Source organism: Bos grunniens, chromosome 8, assembly GCF_055505025.1.
Source record: "Bos grunniens cultivar Pamir isolate PY7600 chromosome 8, Bosgru_T2T1.0, whole genome shotgun sequence".
NCBI lineage: Eukaryota > Metazoa > Chordata > Mammalia > Artiodactyla > Bovidae > Bos > Bos grunniens.
This window is the reverse complement of record NC_141172.1, coordinates 27,419,823-27,446,649: the sequence shown is the minus strand read 5'-3', so window position 1 is coordinate 27,446,649 and position 26,827 is coordinate 27,419,823. Positions and strand designations below refer to the sequence as shown.

General features: G+C 34.7%; 2 protein-coding genes across 21 annotated transcripts in view; one reads left to right on the top strand and one right to left on the bottom strand.

Moving 5' to 3' along the window:
* SNAPC3 (small nuclear RNA activating complex polypeptide 3) overlaps positions 1-25,159 on the top strand; it is a 49,308-nt gene extending 24,149 nt beyond the window's left edge. Inside the window, exons 6-11 of one of the 13 annotated variants that reach the window (XR_015169520.1) lie at positions 5,440-5,522; positions 7,101-7,265; positions 10,247-10,354; positions 14,278-14,657; positions 15,459-15,577; positions 25,052-25,159. Coding sequence is in view for 3 of the 13 variants with exons in the window: in XM_086415053.1 (XP_086271179.1) it covers positions 5,440-5,522; positions 7,101-7,265; positions 10,047-10,181; positions 11,412-11,559 (531 nt within the window). In the remaining 10 variants the exon portion in view is untranslated. Of the gene's footprint in view, positions 1-5,439; positions 5,523-7,100; positions 7,266-10,046; positions 10,355-11,411; positions 11,745-14,277; positions 14,891-15,455; positions 15,578-25,051 lie in introns of those variants that run through there. The other 12 variants (XR_015169519.1, XR_015169527.1, XR_015169523.1 and 9 more) reach the window with 12 other exon arrangements.
* The window catches only part of PSIP1 (PC4 and SRSF1 interacting protein 1), a 40,893-nt gene continuing 30,471 nt past the window's right edge, over positions 16,406-26,827 (bottom strand). For 2 of the 8 annotated variants that reach the window (XM_086415046.1, XM_086415045.1), the window contains 8 exons: positions 25,324-25,552; positions 24,281-24,399; positions 21,563-21,618; positions 20,895-20,965; positions 20,582-20,683; positions 20,258-20,471; positions 18,761-18,872; positions 16,406-17,997 (listed from right to left, as the gene is read on the bottom strand). In XM_086415046.1, coding sequence (XP_086271172.1) covers positions 17,937-17,997; positions 18,761-18,872; positions 20,258-20,471; positions 20,582-20,683; positions 20,895-20,965; positions 21,563-21,618; positions 24,281-24,399; positions 25,324-25,552 — 964 coding nt within the window. In that variant the 3' untranslated portion in view covers positions 16,406-17,936. Of the gene's footprint in view, positions 17,998-18,760; positions 18,873-20,257; positions 20,472-20,581; positions 20,684-20,894; positions 20,966-21,562; positions 22,991-24,280; positions 24,400-25,323; positions 25,553-26,827 lie in introns of those variants that run through there. The other 6 variants (XM_086415048.1, XM_086415047.1, XM_086415052.1 and 3 more) reach the window with 3 other exon arrangements.

Sequence of the window (26,827 nt, the reverse complement as noted above, 5' to 3'; positions counted from 1 at the left end):
GAGTTGTACTGGTTAAGGGCAAGATTCTAGTACTTGCACTTTGTGGAGTCTTTGCGTGTTCAGGGACCTGTTTCATTTGTCTCCTTGTTCTCCAACTATGTTTTTAGAAAGGTGAACTCATATAATTAAGTGAAATTTTCCTGATGCTAATACTTGTTAGGTCTGTGGAAAAATTTTTTATTTTATTGATTAACATTTGTATTTTATGGTTTTAAGTTTTCCCTTGGAAAATTCTAAATACACACACAAAAAAGACAAGCATATATGTATGGCTGAGTCCATTCACTGTTCACCTGAAACTCACAATATTGTTAATTGGCTATACCCTCATATAAAATAAAAAGCTTAAAAAAAAAAGAGAGACTAGTATAATGAGTCTTATGTACCCATTATCCACCTTCAACAGTTCTCAGCATTTTGCCAGAATTATTTCATCTGTTTACCCCATGCCATTGTCACACCTAACAAACTGAAAATAAGTCCTACGTTATAACGATTTTTTTTAACAGAGAGATGTTTGGCATGTATTCTATTGGTAATCATGGAATAAATTATTTACCTGCAAGTCTCGTAGCTGAGAAAATAAGAATCTTTATTCCAGTCAATAAGCAGGACTTAAATAAAATACTTTCCTTGAGTAATTTGGTATGTGACAGGACTAGGAGGACTGGGCCAGGGTATTTAAATCTTTTTTAAAAGCCATGTCTAAAATGTAATGTGTTTTGCTAATGTTTGTTTTAGACTCTAGTACTTCAGGAATGAAGTAAAATTTTAAAATATGTGTATACCTCAAGCAACTAGAAAAGGAAAAAATGAGGAACTCCAGGGTTCGAAGGAAAGAAATCATAAAAATTGGGGTAGAAATAAATGCAAAAGAAACAAGAGAGACCATAGCAAAAATCAACAAAGCTAAAAGCTGGTTCTTTGAGAAGATAAATAAAATAGACAAACCATTTGCCACACTCATCAAGAATCAAAGGGAGAAGAATCAGATCAACAAAATTAGAAATGAAAATGGAGAAATCACAACAGACAACACAGAAATACAAAGGATCATAAGAGACTACTATCACCAACTATATGCCAGTAAAATGGACAACTTGGAAGAAATGGACAAATTCTTAGAAAAGTATAACTTTCCAAAACTGAACCAGGAAGAAATAGAAAATCTTAACAGACCCATCACAAGCACGGAAATCGAAACTGTAATCAGAAATCTTCCAGCAAACAAAAGCGCAGGATCAGACAGCTTCACAGCTGAATTCTACCAAAAATTTAGAGAAGAGCTAACACCTATCCTACTCAGACTCTTCCAGAAAATTGCAGAGGAAGGTAAACTTCCAAACTCATTCTATGAGGCCACCATCAGCCTAATACCAAAACCAGACAAAGATGCCACAAAAAAAGAAAACTATAGGCCAATATCACTGATGAGCATAGATGCAAAAGTCCTTAACAAAATTCTAGCAAACAGAATCCAACAACATATTAAAAAGATCATACCTAATGACCAAGCAGGCTTTATCCCAGTGATGCAAGGATTCTTTAATATTCACAAATAAATAAATGTGATACACCACATTAACAAATTAAAAGATAAAAACCATATGATTATCTCAGTAGATGCAGAGAAAGCCTTTGACAAAATCCAACATCCATTTATGATAAAAACCTTCCAGAAAGCAGGCATAGAGGGAACATACCTCAACATAATAAAAGCCATATATGATAAACCCACAGCAAACATTATCCTCAAAGGTGAAAAATTGAAAGCATTTCTCCTAAAATCAGGAACAAGACAAGGGTGCCCTCTCTCACCACTACTATTCAACATAGTTTTGGAAGGTTTAGCCACAGCAATCAGAGAAGAAAAAGAAATGAAAGGAATCCAGATTGGAAAGGAAAAAGTAAAACTCTCACTGTTTGCAGACGACATGATCCTCTACATAGAAAACCCTGAAGACACCACCAGAAAATTACTAGAGCTAATCAATGAATATAGTAAAGTTGCAGGATATAGAATTAACACACAGAAACCACTTACATTCCTATACACTAACAGTGAGAAAACAGATAAATTAAGGAAACAGTTCTATTTACCAAACAACAAAAAGAATAAAATACTTAGGATTAACTCTACCTAAAGAAACAACAGACCAATATGTATATATATATATAAAACACTGATGAAAGAAATCACAGATAACACAAATAGATGGAGAAATATACCATGCTCATGGATCTGAAGAATTAATATAGTGAAAATGAGTGTACTACCCAAAGCAATCTATAGATTCATTGCAATCCCTATCAAGCTACCAATGTTATTTTTCACAGAACTAGAACAAATAATTTCACAATTTGTATGGAAATACAGAAAACCTCGAATAGCCAAAGCAATGTTGGGAAATAAGAATGGAACTGGAGGAATCAACCTGCCTGACTTCAGCTATCCTACAAAGCTACAGTCATCAAGACAGTATGGTACTGGCACAAAGACAGAAATATAGATCAGTGGAACAAAACAGAAAGCCTAGATATAAATCCACGCACCTATGGACACCTTATCTTTGACAAAGGAGGCAAGAATATACAATGGAGAAAAAAAATCTCTTTAACAAGTGGTGCTAGGAAAACTGGTCAACCACTAGTACAAGAATGAAACTAGAACACTTTCTAACACCATACACAAAAATAAACTCAAAATGGATTAAAGATCTAAATGTAAGAGCAGAAACTATAAAACTCCTAGAGGAAAACATAGGCAAAACACTCTGTGACATAAATCACAGCAGGATCCTCTATGACCCACCTCCCAGAGTAATGGAAATAAAAGCAAAAATAAACAAATGGGACATAATTAAACTTAAAAAAGCTTTTTTAACTATAAGCAAGGTGAAAAGACAGACTTCAGAGTGGGAGAAAATAATAGCAAATGAAGCAACTGACAAAGAATTAATCTCAAAAATATACAAGCAGCTCCTGCAGCTCAATTCCAGAAAAATAAATGACCCAATCAAAAAAATGGGCCAAAGAACTAAACAGACATTTCTCCAAAGAAGACATACACATGGCTAACAAACACATGAAAAGATGCTCAACATCACTCATTATCAGAGAAATGCATATCAAAACCACAGTGACATACCATCTCATGCCAGTCAGAATGGCTGCTATCCAAAAGTCTACAAACAATAAATGCTGGAGAGTGTGTGGAGAAAAGGGAACACTCTTACGCTGTTGGTGGGAATGCAAACTAGTACAGCCAGTAGGGAGCATAGTGTGGAGATTCCTTAAAAAACTGGAAATAGAACTGCAGTGTATCCCACTGCTGGGCATACACACCAAGGAAACCAGAATGGAAAGAGACACGTGTACCCCAATGTTCATTGCAGCACTGTTTACAATAGCCAAGACATGGAAGCAACCTCGATGTCCATCAGCAGATGAATGGATAAGAAAGCTGTGGTGCATATACACAATGGAATATTACGTAGCCATTAAAAAGAATGCATTTGAATCAGTTCTAATGAGGTTCATGATACTGGAGCCTATTATACAGAGTGAAGAAAGAAAAGTAAGTCAGTAAGTCAGAAAAACACCAATACAGTATACTAACACATATATATGGAATTTAGAAAGATGAGAACGGTGACCCTATATGTGAGACAGCAAACAAGACACAAATGTATAGAACAGTCTTTTGAACTCTGTGGGAGAAGGCGAGGGTGGTATGATTTGAGAGAATAGCATTGAAAATGTATATTATCATATGTGAAACAGATCTCCAGGCCAGGTTCCATGGATGAGACAGGGTGCTCAGGGCTGGTGAACTGGGATGACCCTGAGGGATGGGATGTGAAGAGAGGTGGGAGGGCATTTAGGATGGGGAACACATGTACACCCATGGCTGATTCATGTCAATATATGGCAAAAACCACTATAATATTGTAAAGTAATTAGCCTCCAATTAAAACAAGTTAATTAAATTAAAAATAAAATAAAAAAAGAAAGTATTCCTTTTACTCAATCCTATTAATAAAGATTTTAAGAGTAAAAAAATAAAAATATGTGTATAAAATCAGAATCATTTTCTGCTCAGGTTTTTTTGTTTTGTTTTTTTTTTTCCCAGATAGCTAGTTTGGGTTTATTTTTATTTGTTTTTTTAGTGGTTCTTCAGGTTTTAATGTCTGATCTATTGATCTTTTTAATATTGCTCAGATTAGAAGATCTCTTTTTGTCACTAATCCCTTAAAAGAACTCTCAGGCTTCCCTAGTGACTCAATGGTAAAGAGTCCACTTGCCAGTGCAGGAGATGCGAGTTCAGTCCCTGGTCAGGGAGAGCCACTGGAGAAGGAAACGGCAACCCACTCCAGTATTCTTGCCTGGGAAATCCATGGAGAGAGGAGCCTGGTGGGCTAGTCTGTGGGGTTGCAAAGAGTCGGACATAACTTAGTGACTAAACGACAACGAAGAGGAACTTTTAGACAATACTTTATGCATATATTATTCTTTATTCTAAGTAAAGCCTTGGTATAGGAAGAATGGTAACATAAATTTAAGTTGTAAAACCTTTCCTACCCAAGCTTATCTGACATTTCTTTCACCCATTACCATTTTCCTCCTAGCAGATCTTAGGAATGTTCCTGAGGTTCTGATGTTCCAGACTTGAATGTCAGCAAGAGAATAAATGACTATTAGATACCTAACGACTTTGTTAAATGATCATACTGGTTATCCATAGTTACCTTGATAGATCTTTATCTTACCTTAGATTAATAGTGAAAGTGACTTCTTGGCACTAATTTTTCCATATCAGTTGGTAATTTCCCTCCCTTGGAACTTGTTTGGCTTAAACTAGGTGACAAAATAGGGAAACTGGTTAGGATCTCTGGTTACCATTAGAAATGAAAGTTAACTTATTGATGGTACTTTGGGCAAGGTTGCTTCAGTAAGAATAGATATTCACATTCTGCTTGCCTACAAGTTATTTGAAAATACAAAAAAGGATAACATAATTCCATGATCATTGTCATTATCACTGGGGAAACATCAGTGAGGTGACTTTAGTTTTCAGTTCTGGTATCTAAAACAATTGTCACTGCTGTGTATGCATATCATAAAATAATACTGACACTGAATCTCAGGACAACATACAAATTTAAATCAAACCTAGAGATTAAAACTGCAATAGAAAAGAATTGAAAATAGTAGCAAGGATTGTATCTGTCTTTATCCCTGGTGACCAAGATAATACCTTATCATATAGGAGGTTCCTGTTAAATGTTAATAAGCTGAGCATATTCTGTGAAGGTGCATGAAATTACTGTAAAATGTACTAGTGTGATTTTATGACATACAAATTTGGAATTAATACTTAGAGCAATTTTATAATGGTTAATACTGAATTTTTTCTCAATACCATCTGTTTTCTTTTAGGACCTATACAAATCAGCCTTCTTTTATTTTGAAGGAACATTTTATAATGATAAAAGATACCCTGAGTGCAGAGATTTGAGCAGGTATAGTTTGCAAAAATCTTCTCAAAGTCTTTGCTATTTCTCATCAAAATAAGATTATCTCCACAAGTCCTATTATTGGTGTGTTAAGGATCTTTGCCAAGGAATCATTTTGTTAGATTGTTTTACTAGTTTTCAGATTAAAAAGTCTCTCTCAAATTTTTAAAATATTTTCAAAGTTATTTCATCCAGTTGGCCTAGGTTATAGTAAGTTAATCAAATTTTTACCACTGTAAGAACATTTTTTTTTAACCAAAGACATACATAGATTATTTCAAGATCTTTGCCAGCTATCTAAACTTTTCTTAAAAAAACATATTATCTACTGTTTCAGAATTATAGTTTATCTTGTGTTGAGTCTTATAGATAACATCTGGAAAAAAGTAAATTCTCCTTCAACACTTTATTATCTCTGTTCTTCACATTTAGTTAAAGTGTAGTAAATTCACTTTTTTTTGACTTGTCAGGTGTATACCATTTGTCCTAGGTGAGTGGATATATATAAGTTGTTTATGTATATAACATGAAAAATCTATGTCTGACATCGTGCTATCTACATAAAAGTATTACTATACTTTTATTACTGGTGTCCTGACAACTGAGTCTGTATATATGTATAAGTTATTCTGAGTGTTTATATAAACTCTTTCATTCTCTTTCATTATAACCACTTGTATCTATATTCTAATGCAGCAGTTCTCAAACTTGGTCTCCACACTCCTTCATACTGTAAATAATTGACCCCAAAGAGCTTTTTATGTGGGTTATAGCTGTAAATATTCACCATACTAGAGATCAAAACTAAGAAATATTTAAAAATTTTAACTAATTTAAATAATCTGGGCTTCCCTGGTGTTCCAGTGGTTAAGAATCTGCCTTGCAATGCAGAGGACACCAGTTCAGTCCCTGGTCTGGGAAGATCCCACACGCTACAGGGCAACTAAGCCACAGCCAGTGAGCCTGCACTCGAGTCCACATGCTGAACTGCTGAGCCCACGTGCCCTAGACCCATGCTCTGCAACATGAGAGGCCACCAGAATGAGAAGCCCACACACCACAGCTGGAGAGCAGCCCCTGCTCCCTCCAACTAGCGAAAGCCTGTGTAGCAATGAAGACCCAGTGCAGCCAAAAGTTAAAACATAAAAAAAAAAATCATCATTAAATAGTCCAATTACAGTCACCATTAATTACATTTTTATGAAAAATAACTTTTCCAAACAGAAGAGTGATGTTATACATTTTCCATTCAATCTTAAGTGATTACACATCATTTAGCCTCCTGAAAACTGGTGTTTATGAGAGAAAAACAGCTGAAAGAGCAAATAACATTTTAGGATTACTGCAAAGAGATTTTTGACCACATCAACATCTCTGGGGGTTTCAGGATCTTACTTTGTGAACTGCTGCTCTCATGGATACAGAAAAATTCAGACTTCCTTCCTACTTGGCAACATGTATCAACCACTCTGATTTTCGCCTCAAGATGGTAATTGTCCAATTAATTGAGTGAGCCAGCTTTTGTGAAATACTGCAGTTGCAAACTGTTTGGAGCAGTGATATCCTTGCCTTTTTCCTCCTCAGAACCATCATTGAGTGGTCAGAGTCACATGATAGAGGCTATGGAAAGTTTCAGACTGCTAAGATGGAAGACTTCACCTTCAATGACTTGTATATTAAAGTGGGTTTTCCTTACTTATACTGTCACCAGGGAGACTGTGAACACGTTGTTGTCATTACTGACATAAGGTAAGTGGTAGCACTCAGAACATTTGTCCTGTTTGATTTCACAGTAGAAAACCATGGGTAGATTTGTTTGAAATAAGAGGAATAAAAGAAATGATCACTGCCGCTTGACTCAGGAGCAGCAAAAATGTTTGCTTTTTCTACAGTGACCAACTCTGCATCTGCATCAGTGTGAGCCATTTGAAATGGTCCAACTCTTTGTAACACGACGGTCTGTCCATAGAATTCTCCAAGCAAGAATATTGGAGTGGGTTCTCTGGAGAACCCCCATATTGGATCTCTGAAGAAGATCCCTTCTTCAGGGGATCTTCTTGACCCAGGGATCAAACCCAGGTCTCCTGAATTGCAGGCAGATTCTTTACCATCTGAGCTACCAGGGAAACCCTATTTGAAATGGTAGAATGTGCCAAAAATCCAGAAAAATAACTGAAGCTCCTCCTCTGCCCAAAGACAGTGTATGACTTCTCTGAGTCTCCATGGGCCCCCCTCCTCCATTAAAAAATACTAAAAATTATATTTTATCACAGTGCTGCTATAAAGACAAATATAATACATGCTAGATTTTTGCTATAAAAGTATTAGGGGTTAGAAATCTATAAATACTCTCTTAAAGTATCTTCATTTGTGTATTGGACAGCTGTTATTCTAGTAGTAATCATCCATTTTGTATTTCATATAGACCCTTTGCTTTGCACTTGTATTTCTGTGCGTGTTTCTTTTCGTCAGAATTTGAAGGAAATAAAAGGGAACTGGAGGAAGAGAATAATTCTACTGTTTGACAAATATGAAGACATAGTGCTTTGATAAAGATTTATAGTGGGAAGGACTTAAGTAATCTAAAATGAGAATTAGGGATTATAAAGTTTGTGTAGCTGGTATCTCTAATGAATAAAGCTTTTCATTTCCTTATTAGGAAATCTCTGTTTATGAAAGACTACCATAGTATAGGAATAAGCTCTGCTCGATCCTTGGTCTTGGTTTGATTTCTTCTGAGAGACAGTGAAGATGTTCTTACGGAGCAATGACTCACGCTGATAGCTTTCCCTGCCTCTACTTTTTTTCCTTTTTTTTTTTTTGGTTTTAGTGACCAGTCTCCAAAAATTTACTTCCCATGCCCTCATTCTCAAGAATGTACTTTGTGTAAAGTACTTTACACAGAGAGTAAACCTTGAAAAAGGAAAACATGGAATACAAAGCAGGATAGATAAAGACATAAAAGGAACTCTCAGATGATAGCTGTAGAGCAGACCTAGAGAACAGCTTAGTTCAGAGACTGGAGCTGGACCCGAGGACTCAGGAAGCATGTCCCAAGACTGCTAGACCTCCCACTGTTGTGTGGCCCATGTGAAGAGCACTGTCCCATTCTGTCAGCAAATAAGGAACTGAATTAGTGACAGGTACACTGAAACCTAATAAGGAAATGCAAACATGAGAGAATTAGTAGCTAGAAAACAAGTGTTACATGAGAAAATGAACCTATAGTCAGTTGTGTGGTTTAGGGAGATGTTTAATTCATTAGTCATAATTTAAACATTAAATATCTATTTATCCAAAGTTTAGTAGTTCTGTTGAAAAGCTGTATTAAAAAGAGGCAGTTAAATGAATGGCAGACAGTTGCCTCTTAGGAAGAATTGCTGAGGCAAGAGCCAGAAGCGCTCATAAACCTCATAGATTTACAGGAATTAAAATTATATATTTCTTTGATAATGTATTTCTTTTCTAAGTTTCATATAAGCTGTTCTGCTTGCTCTTTACTCAAATGAGGGGGAATGTGCCTCAGAATAAGCATGAAATGGAAGACAATCCACTTTTCTCTGATGATCTAAGTGTCCTTACATTTCTCATAGTGTAGGCTGTACAGCATCATTCCTAAAATTCAAGGCAACTTAGAAAAGCAATTTTCACTTACTAAGCATTTGCTATGTCGGACTTTCCTAGGGAGTTTTTTAATGTAATTGACAAGTAATTCTTCCCTCAGTTGGTAAAGAATCCCCCTGCAATGCAGGAGACCCTGGTTCGATTCCTGGGCTGGGAAGATCCCTTGGAGAAGGGAAAGGCTACCCACTCCAGTATTCTGGCCTGGAGAATTCCATGGACTGTAGAGTCCATGGAATTGCAAAGAGTTGGACACAACTGTGTGCCTTTCACAAGTAATTTTTATCTTAGAGGAGGATTTAATCATTCATTGCTATCCCATAGTTTAATAGTTGGTAAGCTATCAGGTTTATTAATCACTTTCTGATGAAGGACATGGAAGCCTTCATCTTGGAACAACATGCTGCAGTCCATGGGGTCACAGAGTGTCAGACACAACTTAGCGACTGAACAACAAATCATTTTCTGATGGCGAAGTTAATATAGTGCTACCCTTTGTTACTGGAAAAAAAAATATCAAATTTTATAATTCTTAAAGGGTTTTTAGAATACTGTTGTACATGCCCTTCATTTTTCAAATGAAGAATTGGGGGGTCCAGCATGGTTAAGGATTTATCCAAACCCACTATGCTGATAAATGGTGTAAACTGACTTTCCATTTTTAAAATTTCTTAATTCTTATACCTAGAACTAAAATCCTACCAATTCACATTATACCAAAGCCAGATTTGGATTTTCAGTAAAGGAGTTTTTTAATTAGAGAGAGCCATGTTTGTAATTCAAAACCACTTAATCTGTAGCACTGAGTACACTTTCTCAAACTGTGTTCCATAAAAAAAGAACTAAGTAAACAAAGCATGGATTTGAAGAAATTCACCCAGGTAATGCTGCCTACGTTTCCCTCTCAAGAGTCACAGTGTACATGGCCCTGAAGAGGTTTGGGAAACTTCACAGAAAAGTGTTTAATCCCAAATGTCTTTTGGAGAAAGTGTTTTATGGAACACAACAGATTGAAAATATACCTACTGTATTGTTCATTTTGAGGTAAGGATGTGTTTCATTACAGATTACAAAAATTTGCACGTCATTTATTTTTTCATGTACAAAAGGCTTGTGCATCATGACGACTGCCTGGATAAGACACTTTATCCCCTTATCATCAAGAAGCATTGGCTCTGGACCAGAAAATGTTTTGTTTGTAAAATGTTCACAGCTCGGTAAGTGATTCTGCTTTTTTCCTTGGGAAGTACTGGTTTTCAGTAGTGAAGCACTTTCGATCTTTGGTATTTGTTTTTTTCTGTTTTGAATTGAGGACTTATACTTTGGTATATAAATAACATAAAGAGTTTTATCTAGTTAGAAAGCACTACAAATAGTAGTACAAATCAGTTTAAGCTACAGCTGTGTTTTTAAACAATAACCAATTGAATTATGTATAATAGAAGTCTAGGGATTAGGTCAGACTTTATAGTTTGGTGATAACTTATGCTGGATGATGTCATCAGGGAGCCAGGTTCTCTTTCTGCCTCTTGTCAGCAGTTTCCAAAATGGCTTCATCCACAGCTTCTCCATGATAAAAATAACACTTCGTCTCGTTTTTATTTTAATGAGGTCAAAATATGGTTTTATACAGTTTTGTGGTTTTGCATGTTTAGACGTTTAACTGTGAATCACTCATAAAACTATCCAGAGGAAAATGCAAGAATTTAGTGTCATTAGTGTGTTTTGGGTTCCCCACCACCACATGCTTTTCTAAATGATCAATTGAAAAACACGACAAATCAGTTATCAGATCAAAATGGCAATCAGGGAATGTCAAAACATTCCATGAGATGCACAATTCAGACAGACTGAAAAATATCATTTTCACTTAATGTGATATCCTGGTTAAAAAACAAAATCTCAGGTGACTAATAGTTACCCATATTCCTATTTGCATACCCTCTGTATATAACATTTTATCCTAAACTCTAATGTTTGAAGGCTAAGTATGTCGTTAAAATGTATGATACTTTCAAATATGGATTTATATTCTTTTCTACTTACCTTTAAGGAGAAATCTTTCAGAGAAAATTGTCCTTTTTGCCTTGTAGAATACTGGTAGTGTTACGTCTGTACGTATATATGTGTATACAGTATTATTTATATAAAGGATTATACTGTATAAATAAGATAGAATAAGGCAATAGTGGGAATGTTACCTATACATATTACTACAGCACATTAAAGCATGAAAAAGTTGACTGTAATGACGTACATCTTTTTTAACTACAGATGGGTGACGAACAATGACAGTTTTGCACCACAGGACCCATGTTTCTTTTGTGATGTTTGCTTCCGAATGCTCCACTATGATGCAGAAGGCAACAAACTGGGGGAATTCCTCGCTTATCCCTATGTCGATCCTGGAACCTTTAATTAATATCCAAAAGTGTACCCCTGTGAAATAACTTGGTTACTTTACTTCCAAGAAATGCCAACGAGGAACAGGATCCACCAGAAACAATCGGCTAAAGTTGTCATCCCTGCAAAAAGTTCAAATCACAGATCTTCTTAAGCAGTCTGAATGTATTTAAATGTTTGAATTAAATTAATATTTATTCCAAAGTATAGTTTCTTGCCCATTTTTAAGTGAGTTGTCTATTGAGTTGTAGGACTGCTTTATGTATTCTGAATACAAATCCTTTGTCAGACTTAAGTATTCTGGTTTTCTCCCAGTCTGTACTTTGCCTATTTGCTTTGTCCAGAGGGGTTTTTACTCATCTACCATTAGCAAAATTCTCCTAAAGATACATCAAGTGATGGAAGTGTTTTGAAAATTCTTAGAAGAATATGACAGCTACACCTTGTACCATGAGGCTTCCAAGGTAAATATCCTTCAAATATCTGTAATAAAAATGGAGAGGTTAAGAATAAAAGTACTTAATAAATACAGTATTCAGAAGAGCTATTGTGTAATTTTACACTGAACTCTTTTATAATGTTAACTAAACACTTCAAGACTCTCACTACATGAATAATGAATGTATAAAGAACTTGGATATATACTCATAACTTCATAGAAGTAACACTTAAATTGAAGCTTCATTTCTTGAGAACTTTTTGGAATCACAAATGCTAAAGTTTAAAATGTATGACAATTTTAGTATTTTTATGATTAAAAAAATAGGTTTTATATAACATAACCACTGAGTGGACATGGGAAATCAAGATCCCATGGATTGCTGGCTCTGCATCGCTGTTGTTTGGCAGTAATACCCAGCATTCTATATGCAAAAATAAAACAATTATTTTTCTAGCCCAGCTCTCCATTCTTCTGGTACCTTTGTTATGATAATCTAGTTATCCAATTCTCATTTGGGGCCAGAGGACAACTTCGATAATTTTGAGGAAGGTCTAGATCCATCAGAGAAAATTGTAGCGACTTATTTTATTGAAGATCTTCACGACCCAGATAATCATGATGGTGTGATCACTGACCTAGAGCCAGACATCCTGGAATGTGAAGTCAAGTGGGCCTTAGAAAGCATCACTACGAAAAAAGCTAGTGGAGGTGATGGAATTCCAGTTGAACTATTCCAAATCCTGAAAAATGATGCTGTGAAAGTGCTGCACTCAATATGCCAGCAAATTTGGAAAACTCAGCAGTGGCCACAGGACTGGAAAAGGTCAGTTTTCATTCCAATCCCAAAGAAAGGCAATGCCAAAGAATGCTCAAACTACCGCACAATTGCACTCGTCTCACATGCTAGTAAAGTAATGCTCAAAATTCTCCAAGCCAGGCTTCAGCAATATGTGAACCGTGAACTTCCTGATGTTCAAGCTGGTTTTCGAAAAGGCAGAGGAACCAGAGATCAAATTGCCAACATCCGCTGGATCATGGAAAAAGCAAGAGAGTTCCAGAAACACATCTATTTCTGCTTTATTGACTATGCCAAAGCCTTTGACTATGTGGATCACAATAAACTGTGGAAAGTTCTGAAAGAGATGGGAATACCAGACCACCTGATCTGCCTCTTGAGAAATCTGTATGCAGGTCAGGAGGCAACAGCTCGAACTGGACATGGAACAACAGACTGTTTCCAAATAGGAAAAGGAGTGTGTCAAGGCTGTATATTGTCACCCTGTTTATTTAACTCCTGTGCAGAGTACATCATGAGAAATGCTGGACTGGAAGAAACGCAAGCTGGAATCAAGGTTGCCGGGAGAAATATCAATCACCTCAGATATGCAGATGACACCACCCTTATGGCACAAAGTGAAGAGGAACTAAAAAGCCTCTTGATGAAAGTGAAAGTGGAGAGTGAAAAAGTTGGCTTAAAGCTCAACATTCAGAAAACGAAGATCATGGCATCCGGTCCCACCACTTCATGGGAAATAGATGGGGAAACAGTGGAAACAGTGTCAGACTTTATTTTTTTGGGCTCCAAAATCACTGCAGATGGTGACTGCAGCCATGAAATTAAAAGACGCTTACTCCTTGGAAGGAAAGTTATGACCAACCTAGATAGCATATTCAGAAGCAGAGCCATTACTTTGCCAACAAAGGTCCGTCTAGTCAAGGCTATAGTTTTTCCTGTGGTCATGTATGGATGTGAGAGTTGGACTGTGAAGAAGACTGAGCACCGAAGAATTGATGCTTTTGAACTGTGGTGTTGGAGAAGACTCTTGAGAGTCCCTTGGACTGCAAGGAGATCCAACCAGTGCATTCTGAAGGAGATCAGCCTTGGGATTTCTTTGGAAGGAATGATGCTAAAGCTGAAACTCCAGTACTTTGGCCACCTGATGCGAAGAGTTGACTCACTGGAAAAGACTCTGATGCTGGGAGGGATTGGGGGCAGGAGGAGAAGGGGACGACAGAGGATGAGATGGCTGGATGGCATCACTGATTCGATGGACTTGAGTCTGGGTGAACTCTGGGAGTTGGTGATGGACAGGGAGGCCTGGCTTCTCGATTCATGGGGTCGCAAAGAGTCGGACACGACTGAGCGACTGATCTGATCTGATTTTATTGAAATACTCTGGAAATCTTTTTTGTTGGAAAACTTAATATTTTGCTGGAAAAGTATTAATCAGAATTAAATTTTTAAACACTTGAAATGTTTAAAAATATACTTAAATTTCACCTTCTCTCTTCTAGGTTATATTTATATTCAGCTGAATTCAACTTTCCCTGGATGGCTGAGAACATTTACCATATAAATCAAAAACTGATGAAGCCTGTAAGATGTGTGTTTAAAAAGTTAACAATAAAATGTTTTATGGACTTAAATGCCACTTACATCAGTTGAGTCAACTGGGGTATGTAGAAGACCTGTCACCTGTGTCCAGTGGTTATATTCATTGGTTCAGTCAGTACACCAGAGAATCAGCATAAGAAACAAGAGCTCTGTCCCTTCATGGCTGGCTGGCTACTATCGCCTAAATGTTTACTTCCATGTCTCCAATGAGTTCAATTTGAACAAATTGAAAATCCTGCTGGAAAACCTGAGATTTATCTATTTCCTTAAAATTCCACAGGTAAAAATGAATTTTTGCTTCCTTTATTTTTAAACTGCATTCTACAAGGGTCTCCTTACTTTGATTTTCATCATTTCATATTCTCAAAACAGCAAATTCCAGAAAGTGTATTATCTTAAAGCAGCATTAATGTATGTGTTGTACCAATCAACTCATTTTACTGGCAGAGAAATTAGAATGTCAGTTAAAATGTTGTACTGCTATTAAAATTCCTATTTTGTTATTTATGGAGATTATTACTCTGTGATTCTTAAAGTTAACATCTCCACCAAAGTTACAAAGGCTGAGATACCTATCTTCAGTTCCTAATGAGATCTAGAGGAAAAGTAGCCGTATTGTCTTAGAGCTTGCCAATGTGCTGCATATCAATTATACATGTCTCCCTCCTAAGTTCATGTTGAAACTCCTAATTTTGAAGTAGGTATAAAAGATGCCTCAAATCAGGGATTTCGTAGCTGTAAAATTCAGTATTAAACACGTAACTGTTAAATTACATATAACATTTTATCTAATGAAGGCAGATATGAAATGTCATGAACCTATTAATATCCTATGTTAGAAATGAATCAATTTTGATAAAGTAATGGATGGACATGCACAAAATTATTATCCAGAATAATAATTCTAGATACTGAATTATTTTAGGCTCAGTATCCTTTAAAGATTATTTGAACTTTCTCCTGATCATATTGCAGTGTTTTTATCATCTCTAAGGTTAGAAAATTACACAGCAGATTATGAATAAACAAATTATAAACACATTTCTGCCTAATATAACTATGGCTTTATTATTTCCAGTAGATCCTTTCTCTGGCCAATGGGACAAAATAAGTTGTGTTAGTGAAGGCTTCAGAGCCTTATGAAAGCCTTTGTACAGGATTAGATGGCAGACCTCATCTTGACCTGACATCTTTAACCAGGTAAGTGTGTGTGGGTATGCTATAATCAATGCATCAGCCAACTGGGTAAACTCTATCATCCTACTATTTGGAAGTCACAGGATATACTAGCAAATATGAGGCTTAAGATACTCTAGTCAAGCTGTTTACACAAACAGCCTGTTAAGCATCTCCAGTTTGGATACATTTGAAATTTTGCCAAAGCAGTTGAGAAAACATGCAACAATGGATTCTTCTGGGTCACTGCATAACTTACTCTTTGTGAACTTATTTTTAAATGTTACCTGGTGGTTTAAAAAAAAAAAAAAAAGGAACACAAAATAGATACTGCTTATACATTTAAAACAACATGCTTGGTTGGGGGCACTAGCTATCTCATTTAAAATATCTCTTCCAGACTTATTCAGCTGTGGAGTTTTGACCAAATACAAATTTAAATTGAGCCAGTGCTCCTTAAGATTGGTAATTGTTCATACGACTCTTCCTTAAGAGTTTTGAGAATGGTTTATCTGTCAATCAGCCTATGCAAAAATTTTCTTAGAGACTAAAGAGAAGGCAACTGTGTTTTTAACACGACATAAATCAACTGCCCTGAGCAAAGTATGAGACATAAAGTTTCAGAATGACAGTGTTATCTCCAGAATTTCAATCGTCTATGGTTTCTTGGTAAAACTGTGTAGATCCCTTGGGTCACTAAAGGGCATTTCCTTAATTTTTGTCATTTTGAGCGTACGTTTTAGTAACCTGTGTCCCCAAATAATAGTTTCTATGACCACGTTATACTCTCTTAGAAGCAAATCCAGAATTCCATCCCACTTTATATGGCAACGAAGTAATTTACTAGTGAAGTTTGATAGAAAAATTCTTTAATCAAAACAAGTTTACATGTTGACACTTATGGCTTAACTAGAATAAATCTGTCCAAGTTTAAATTGTGTAAGGACCAAACAGATATAATAGCTAGAGTTCCCTCAGAACAGTGGGTCCTAGTTCCATTGTAAGGCCTCTCAAAAGCAAGACTCCCAATTACTGAAATGATTCCAAGTTTTCATCTAAAGATGAAAAAAATTACCCGAGAGGTCAAAGCATACAATGCATGTCACATGCAAACACTGGTATTTAAGCCTTTTTCCCGTATTCCTAGTTTCCAAACATGAGAAGCATCTTTTAAGCTACTGCAAACCACCAACTGACCTAGTATTCAAAATATCTTAGAAATCCTGTTTGTTAAGGTTGTTCTTAAAATTCTGTGTTAACCTTTGTTCACTCTGATTTAGTCCATATACATGAAAATACAGACAACTCCTTCACTTTTGTCTGCTGCCTCAGAGTAACTTTTTGCAATCCTGTCACATGATGCATTAGAAATAAAAATTCCCTTCTCATAGTCATGTTTTCAAATAGGTTTGTTTCCTTAGATAGTATTTTTTTATTTACTGCAAAAAGCATTAATGGATTGCATTTTTTCCAATTAAAAAAATACTTGACTTCTTTAATGAATGGGACATTTTAAAAAATTCAGAAACTCGAGACATTTCTCAAAAATAAACTTTTATCATTTAGTTTTCAGTTTCAGCTACTAATGCCTATAAAGGATCTTAAATGGTTGAACCCTAAAAGCCAGATTCATTCCTACGTACACTCCTGCTTACTGCAGGAAACTCACATGTGACTTTCACTGAATTCTCAGCCACAAAACTAAATTACCTTCAGAAGTTAACATGAGTTTTGCACCTTGTAGAATTGTCAGTTCAGTGTCAGTTGGGTATCTAGTTGTCATACAAAAAGGCATACAGACTGCACATTATTACAAAGCAGCAGGATAATGTAGCACAAGGTAGACTGAGATTAAAGTCAACTTTTGATAAGAGAAAGGAAGGAGTGAGTACTTGTATAGAAGTAACATTTTATCAACCATAAAAATGCTTAACTTCTACAAAACCCACAACAGTGAAAAGACAGTCTGGTAAATCCAATTTTTGTAAAAACTATGCACAAAACCCACAGTATCTGGGAAAAGAGGAAAAGGTTTATACAAGTAGCAGTTTTAAAAATGTAACTTTTTTCTACTATCAATTACACATTAACATACACACACTAACTGAAAATATACTACAACCGATGTCTGGAAAAGCAGTGTAACACTTCCTAAATGAACTTCCCCTCACATTTACTGTATAATGTAGCTGTTAATACTGCACAAGTACAATTAGCAATGTTTAGTCACTTTTAAACAAAGATAAGGGGATTCTCCCTCAAAACAAGTTTTAAACATCAAAACCTATGTTTATAAAAATTTAAAACTTTCAGCAGTCTAAATATTTCAAATGAAAACCATTACAAACTTCTCAAATGTTCTTTATATTCCAGGTATGTCAACCTAGTTATCTAGTGTAGAATCCTTCAGAGATATTTCAGTCTCTCTCTCTTCACTGGATGGCCTAAAGAAAAAGGGGGAAAAAAAGGTGTGACAACTGGGATTAGGGGGCTTTTGTTCCTCAGGAGAAAAAAAGATACTACATCTGTGCATTATGTTTTTAAAAATATTAATTATTTTCTGTTGTAAATTTTATTTTACTATGTTGTGTTTTCTTCCCAAAGTAATATGCAGATCAAGCAAAATAACTAAGGGAAGCATCACGGCCCAGGCCCTTTTCAGTCATTTCAAAGCTTCAAAATGAGTTCTCTTTAAAGAACATGAAAATGTATCTATGGTACCAGCATTTTTATAAATCTTCAGAAGAGAAAGATTTCCCTGATTTCAAAATTAGAAAGGATGCTTCTTGGTTCCAAATCCTTGAAATGTACAGTGGACAGATCAAGATTTAGTAACTATGGTTCCATATCTAGTTTTTTTTAGCATGGGTATTATTATAACATAACCTATGATTCTAGATCTGATTTCTGCATTATTCTGTCAAAAGTCAAGAAAGTGTGGACATGAGTCATTAGTACAGGTGTTATCAATGGAATGAGTTCAAGGAATATTTTTTTTTAAACAGGATTCCTGCTTAGCTCTATTCTCTTGAATACAATGACATATTAGTTTTAAGTAAAGTTTCTTTATAGTTTGGCCATTTTGATGTCTTGAACCCTGAATTCAGGAAGTGAGTCATGAAAATATAATCCCTTACACAAACGATCTTGGATCAGCAATGTGATTTAAAAATTAAAACATTACAATGCACTAAAATATGTCCTCACTTTTTCTTACTGCTGGCCTCGTGGTTGTCTTTGCTTTCTTCATTGCTGTCTCCATTGTGTTGTGGTTGATTACTGTCTTGAGCATCGGATCCTCCATTTAGAGTCTTTGAACCTTTAGAAAGATACCAGTGGGAAACTGTTAGAGCTTTGAGGACATCTTAAATACTAGGAAGACCCAAATTCAAGAACTAACATAGCCCCAAACTTCCTAATAGTGTATTTTATATGATATTGCATTGTAATCCTTTGGGTAGACAAGGCACAGTAAGAAACAGGGTTACTATCTATATCTGTCCACAAAACAACAGACTACTAATCTGATTATTCCATTTGTTACTGTTGTCAGGAAGTTACAAAAGGGTGATACAACTCTTTAGAGCATTGTGATTTATTCCAGTTGTTAGAAAAAGCAATGTAAATCACAGTAAAATTTTGTATTTAAGAACAGAAGGTGGCAAAATAGTTAACATGATTTTGTCTTCTTACTAACTTAGAAAATGAGGGCTTCCCTGTAAATATTATTTCATTATCAAACCTCTGGTTTGTTATCATTATCATTCCCTAGTAAATGAGTTAAGAAAATCCAACTCCTTTTGAACAGTCTTCTATGTTAGGGAGCTGCCGCTAACATCTTTAGTGCCATGGAGTCGGGGAGGCTCCCAATGGAGCAGGCACACTTCAGTGTACTGTGCTTCACTTTACGGTGCTTTGTACATCCTGCATTTACATTTTATAAATTCAGTGTTTATGGCAAGCCTGCATCAAGCATATTTATCAGCAACGTTTTCCCAACAGCATTCGCTCACTCTGTTTCGGTGTCACATTTTGGTAATTCTCACAGTATTTCGCACTTTAGACATCTATTATATAGTGTTATGTCTTTGATGTTACTATAATTCATGAAAGGCTCACAACATTTTTTAAACAACATTCTAAAAATAAGGTATGTCATTTCTATAGACATAACCCTACTGCACACTTTAGACAGACTAACAGACTTTAGTATAGGGTAAACAAATCTGTATGCCATGTGACTCACTTTATTACAGCAGTCTGAAACGAACCCACAGTATTCCTGGAGTACAAGCATACCTGTACTATAGGTTCGGTTTTAAGCTTTGCTCATATATACACCTTAAAATGTTTATGACTGAATAATCTTCAGGAGTGTCACTGAAAAACTTGCGGAGATATAGTAAGACCAGTGATCATACGTTGATAGCTGCTGACGCCGACTCAGGAAGTTCATTTCTCCTGACTTCTGTGTAGGTTAGAAATTTTCCCTAGTTTAAATGAAAACAATAGCAACCACTACTACTAGTAACTACTACTAAGTAACTACTAGTAATTTAAACTTGATAAAAACTTAGCCAAGATTGAGCAGACTCTGCTAAGTTTTTCTGGGACTCCCATCATCTACTATAGGTTAAGGCATTAATAAGATTAAATATCAAAGCCATTTTTAAAAAGTAATTCCAACAAAGTATTACCACATACCTGTTTGCTCCTTTTCTAGCTTTTTGTTTGGCCCTTTCTTCCCTTGATCTTTGGTTTTATTTGCTTCCTCATGCTGTCTTTGTTCGGCCAGAGATTTGTTCAGCACTTGTGTGATCACAGAATCTCCTTCACCAACCAAAAACATGTTCTTAAACTTGTTATACAACATTGTAGACTTTTCCATGATAACCTGACTAACTTTGAATCGCCGTATCTGGGAAAACAAAAGATAAGCTCAGAATTTTCCTAATTGATTTCTGAATGTTATTTAACAAAGTGGTGATGAGGAAATTTTAAAAATCTGCATAACTAAAGATCACTTACTTTTTTCAGTGTTGTAATCATCTCTGTGTGTTTTTGAGCTTGTTGCATTGTGACCTGAAGTGAAGCCAGTTCATCCAAGGCCTCAATACATCTGTTGACATCCTTCATGACAAAACAGTAATTTCATAACTGTTAATTACCACAACCCATAGAATCCAGAGATTACTTTCAAAATCTCAAATAACAAGGCATACAAAATAGCCAGTAACATTTTGTTATCTCAAATTTACACGTACTTATCAAACCATGTTAGAAAAAAACATGAAGCTAAAAAAGCAGCACTGTATTTTTAAATGAGGTATTAAACACTTACAAGATTATCAATTTTGAGTGAATTTTTAATTTCAGCATGTATCCTTTGAAGTCGAGAATCCATTGATGTTTCTATAAATTAAAATGTGAAACACAGTAAATAGGTTTTCCAAAACCAGTATTTTCGTATAATCTAAAGCAAAGTATAATGGAAAGAAGTGGTAATTTTTAAAAAATGTTCTTAGTAATCTGCTTACATCATTAAGAAATTATCTGCCATTTTCAGTCTTTAGTTTAGGAAACCAACATTCATCATACAAAGAATCACTGACTAGCTGCATGTCTCTAAAATAAGCGGTCTGCATCCACTAACTCCTTCTCAATTCTTTAGCACCTGCCTCTCTCTTACATATATAACCAGAACTAAAATATCCATCTGAAACCAGATTTGTCAGAAATGGGGAAACACCTTGCTTTTAGGCAGTGTTACAATAAAGTAAATCTGACTTCATAATATAAGGAGCAATAAAATAATAAGCATGACCACCTTTGCAACTTCACCTTATAATACTTAAAAACAGTGCAAAACACAATCCATTAGGGATTTAAAATGTGTACTTGTACAATAAGAATATCAAATGACTGATTTCAAAATGTATACAATTAAGTGTCTGTAAAACTTCCTTTCTGTGTGTAACATTATACATCTTAGAAAGTGAAATAACTAACCTCGCTTCTTCTCCACTTTCTTAACTTCTGGCTTCTTTCCTTCATCTTTATTCTGCCTATCAAATGTTAACACAAATATTTCAAAAACATTGGAACTCTGTGACTGATTACCAAATGCCCACAATCCCTTTTGTAAAAGTTTTTTTTTTCTTTAAAATAGTTAAGTGACCTAGATCACAAGGAACTGACTGTAATTTTTAGACCTTTGCAATGCCACATTAGTATTAACAACATAAAAATTAACATGCTAAAATAATCTAACAATCTAATTTTTCAGTGGCATTACAAATTTTAACAGCTGCTTTTGTGCAATTTTATTCCAACAATAGTGTGTTAAAAGACCAACTGCAGGGTCAATGGACAAAATAGGCCATAGTGGGAAGAGAATGCCCATGTTTCATGAATTCTAAAATAGCATGTCAAATTAGACTGATTTAATTGTTCCCATATCTCCAAAAGGTAGGTAATTTGAGGGGTTCAAAGTTAGTTACAAGATTAAATAGACTATAATGCTACTATATTACAAATAAAGTGGGATTTATTTTTGCCACTGTATCAAACTTAAATGACATTCACTAGTGTTTACATACCATTTCACAAATGAAAAGGTACCATTTTATTGTAAATCACAAAAATAACCATTTAAAAATGAATTCTTAATAATTTCTAGTACCTTGACTTAGAGTTCGGGCCCTACTATAATAAACCAATTGAAATAGACAAGAACAAAAAATATCTAAAAATCAGGTTTTTTTTAAAAAAAACTTTATTTTAAAATTTTGGTTACAGTTTCATTTTTGTTTTCTTAACAAGTCTACTGTTTAATCTCTCAGGATTAAAAAAACAATTATTAATATTCTAAAGAATTAAACAACAAAGGAATGTCAAGGGAAGGGCACAACTGCCCCATTCTCTAGGGGAATAATATAGCTACTCCAGTTTAACACCTAGCTTCAAAACAAAATGTATTTTTATATTTTCTAAATGAAGTAATGTACAACCACCATCTTCATCTGAGCTTGTAACTTTCAAACACAAAGCTTCATTTTAAGCTTGGTAAAAAACTTAACAGGAATGATGGCCGACCTTAGTATGTAGTGTGTACCTTACAGGAAATGTTTTTTAACAATCATAACACAGTAATAATGCCATTAATGAAGTCCTCAATTTAGAATCTGGAACATTCTTCCATCAAAGGGGGGGAGGGGGAAATTCAGTCCAATGAGTCTGTCTCAAGATCTTCATCTCTTGTTTGCTCCACTTGTATTCTCTTTTCAGTAACTGGATTAATGCTTTGAGCCCAAAATGAGATATATTTTTTATTACTGTAGATTACATGTTGTTTGGCTGGGAATACAATACAATAAACTTTATTTTTGCATAATGCATTTCACACAAGCTGCATCTGAAATGCTTTACAGAGCAAAACTGTCCAAGTACAAAGTTTTGTAATAACAGAAGAAGGAAAGAAAACACAAATATTAGAATTTGAGAAAGTTACATTCGGAGGACATTCAAAAAGAAATTGAAACACATAAAGATTAACTTTGAGATACTAAAGGATTGGGCTAGATTTACTAAGCAACAACTAATTTTATATCTTAATTTGGGGAGCACAATAAAGTTAAAAGCAACAAACAGTCCAACAACTTTTCAGTGAAAGGACAGGAAAGGATAGGTAACAAAAAAATAACTCTAATATTTACATAAATGGTTCAAGTCTAACAGATTAAAGGGAGTAACATTTCTGAGCTTTAAATCAATTTTTAAATTACTCCCTCTTATAGCTAAAACTGCTTATATATCCTCCAAAAACTAAGAAAGGAGATGGTCAAATGCTATACTTAACAAGACTTTCAGCTTATAGATTTATTATATAAAGAAAAGGTACAAAATTATTTAAGAATATTTTTAAGAATTTCACTGCTTAAGTTTGTCTTAGTGACCTACAGCATATTTTTAAAATCACCTCACTAAAACAACAAAAAAAACAGTTTAGTCAGAATAATGCAAGACGTTTCACAAAGAAAGAAACGTTTTTCAGAGAAAGACCTCAGAAGAGACAGTCTGAAGATAACCAAGAAAACAAATGTAATAAACACATGAAGCCTAATCATCGTCATTGCTATTTTCCTTATAAAATTATTTTATAGAATAAACTTAAAGGGGGAAGAAATTCCCCATGGTAAGTATATATTATCTGCAAGTATCAAAACTTATTATCTTGATTTATATTGCACACATCTAATGCAAACCCTGTCAGCCTTTTAGATTTACTTGTACTGGCTTCATGGGTTTCCAACTGTGCTTTTGTTATTTTTGCTGGTCTTCTGGGGGAGGCCTGCTGGTGGTATGACAAAGATAGATATTTCTTTCATTCTTTGTCCACTCATTTATCATCTTTCTGTATTTAATATTATACGAGAAAACAGTAGAGGATGAGGACATTTTCTACAAAGCCTTGAAGCAGTTAAACCCTATCTGCACTTTCCGTTTAAATTAAAAATAATTCATAGGGTGATTATCTCAGTGAATTTCATCCTCTTTACTTCAGAAAAGAATGAAGCCTGAAATATAATTATATACTGAAGACATTTTTTAAACACACGGGCAAAGTCACTTTAGAAGGCTTCAGAAAGTCTGGAAAATGAGATTCTACTGTTTAAAATTTTCATGCTGGCTTAAAGAAATTGAAATTTAGAATAAGAAAATACTTACTGCTCAGTTTCCATTTGTTCTTCTTGCTTGCGTTTTCTATCTGCAGCTTCTTTCTCATGTTGTCCTTTGAGCATATTCCTTCTATGAGCAGTTTGAAAGTTCCTTCCACCTTTTCTCTTCTGTTTTATTTGAGAATTAGGATGGTTTTAGTTAACTATCAAGTCAGTGACTAATGCTTCTATGATTACAGTTGTGGGAGAAGAGCAGCAACTAGTTTTCTTAAGGGACAAATACCAAAATTACTAATTTAAAAAAATCTTAGAATTACACATGTTGTTGCTATCTAAATTTATCTTTCGCCTTGATGAATTTGATATGCATAATCTATTTACTGCATTGCTATAGGAATGACATGCTTTGGTTAATATGGATTAAAATGAAGTACATTAGGCTGTTTGCCTCTACACCGTGACTTCAATACCTGTTTACTGACAAGTGCCTGCTCAGCCTATGGAATTTTAGGTCCGGGGCTTTTGAGGCTATTAATAAATTAGATAAACATAAATGAAAGACCTACACAACCAGGGTCTGTAGATTTCCAAGACTATACACAAAACTTTTGTTTTTATACAGAAAAGAATGCATAACTTTAATGAAATTCCTAAATTGTTGCATCCAAATAAAGTACCACTAATAAACTGTACACTAAATAGGTCTGAAATGCTTACTGAGGTCAATAATATAAATCTATGTATAAATTTACCTTTTTACATCTGTTGTCACTGGTCACAACTTACTTGGCTTAATTCTTTACTTTCCTACCTTTTCTAGGTAGATGGGGTTATTGGAAGTTTATCATGCAACATTTAACTCCCATTTAATTGTGAAAAGGTAAGGTGAACTTACAATGTACAATAAAGCTTCAAATTTGCTTTTTAACACTGCCAACTGAAGTTTATTCAGAAAGGTAAAGAAATTCATTTTAACTTTTAATCATATTTATAGACTTTCTTAAAGATACTGAAATCTTGATCTAAAGATTAAGAACTACACAAGAAACTAAAAATAAAACAACAGTTTTATTTGATATGCAAACATTCTACCTTTTCACCTTCTTGATCATCTCCTTCTTCTTCAGAATCAGAGGTTGATGTAACCCCTGTTTTGGCTAAATTTTTCCTTTTTGATTCAACTTCCTTTTTCCCCTCTTTTTTATCTGGCTCTTTTCTTGGCTTTTCTTCTTCCTTCTGGCCCTCTTCATCCTTTTTAAGCTGTTTTTTAGGTTGTTTTTCCTCTTGCCCCTTTTTCTTGCTTTTGTCTTCTTCAGTTATCCTATTTCACAGGTAAAACAATGAAAAATAAACTTTTATGTATCTTGTCATTCAACCACAATCTCTGAGTTAATAACTATTTTGTATAACAATAAGCTATACATAGTTTTTTATTTAAAAACACATTTTAAATATCTTCAAGTAAAATGTAAGGAAGGGTCATTATCAGCCTATCACACACACAAAAGAACATCCTTTTAATATGTCAGAAAAATTACAGTGGCATTAGGGTAATAGAAGAGTGATTCCACCCGCCCCCTCCTCATTTTCTAAGTTCTTTGTAACTCATTAACTTATTCACTTAAAAATAACACTGGGTATCATCTCAGATGCCATGGTACTATTCTTGACTCTGGGGAACAGCAGTGTATAAGGTGTGTGAGATCCCTAGATTTCAGCCACGTTGGCAAAAATACAATTGCAGAATCAAACTAGTATGGTGAAATACAGCCATTTTAAAATTTGAAGAAATAATCCTTGCAATTTAAAAGGCTCAATTCATGCATATAATGGTTATATATATGGCCAATTAATATTATGCAGTGTTCAAGGAATTTTATTGAGAATTTCACATGTTATTTAAAAGCTGCAAGGAACTCCAGATCATTTAGTCCAACCCATTCCATTTAACAGGTGATAAAATGATGGTGCAAAAAGGTCAGTTAGCCCAGTATCTCAATTCCAAATCAACTGACTTTCCAGACAACTGCATCCTTGAACCCTTAAGAGATTATTAACTTGCAAAAGAAAAAAAAAAAAAAACATATTTTATTTCTTCAGAAATTTTTTGTCACATAACTGTCATTGGCTATGTTTATTTTCAAATGTTATACATATTTCACCCTTTACTTTTAATCAATGGAAGATAAAGCAAGGAAGTAAAATCACTTTAGTATTTCCACAAGTTAAATATTTTGATAATGATCATTTTGTGGAGATGCAGAAGAGAGGATCAAATATAAAAGGCATTTCCATGGCTCTTAAAAGTTACTGACCAATTGCCTCCCCCAAAATGTTACCCCCTGTGCAAAGAGGCAGGTATTAAAAATAAAAATATCCTTTTAACCCCACAGATCTGCTTCTAGCAACGTATTCTAAATAAGAAAATTGTATACATACAAGGAATAAACATTTTAAGAACTGCTGGAGAAACATGTGACTACTTTTCTTTTTTAAAGGTAGACTTATTAAAATGTGTATCATATGCTCTTAAGAAATGGATAATTTCTAAGTTTTAAAAACAGTATCAAAGCAGAGAATTCCCATAAACATAACT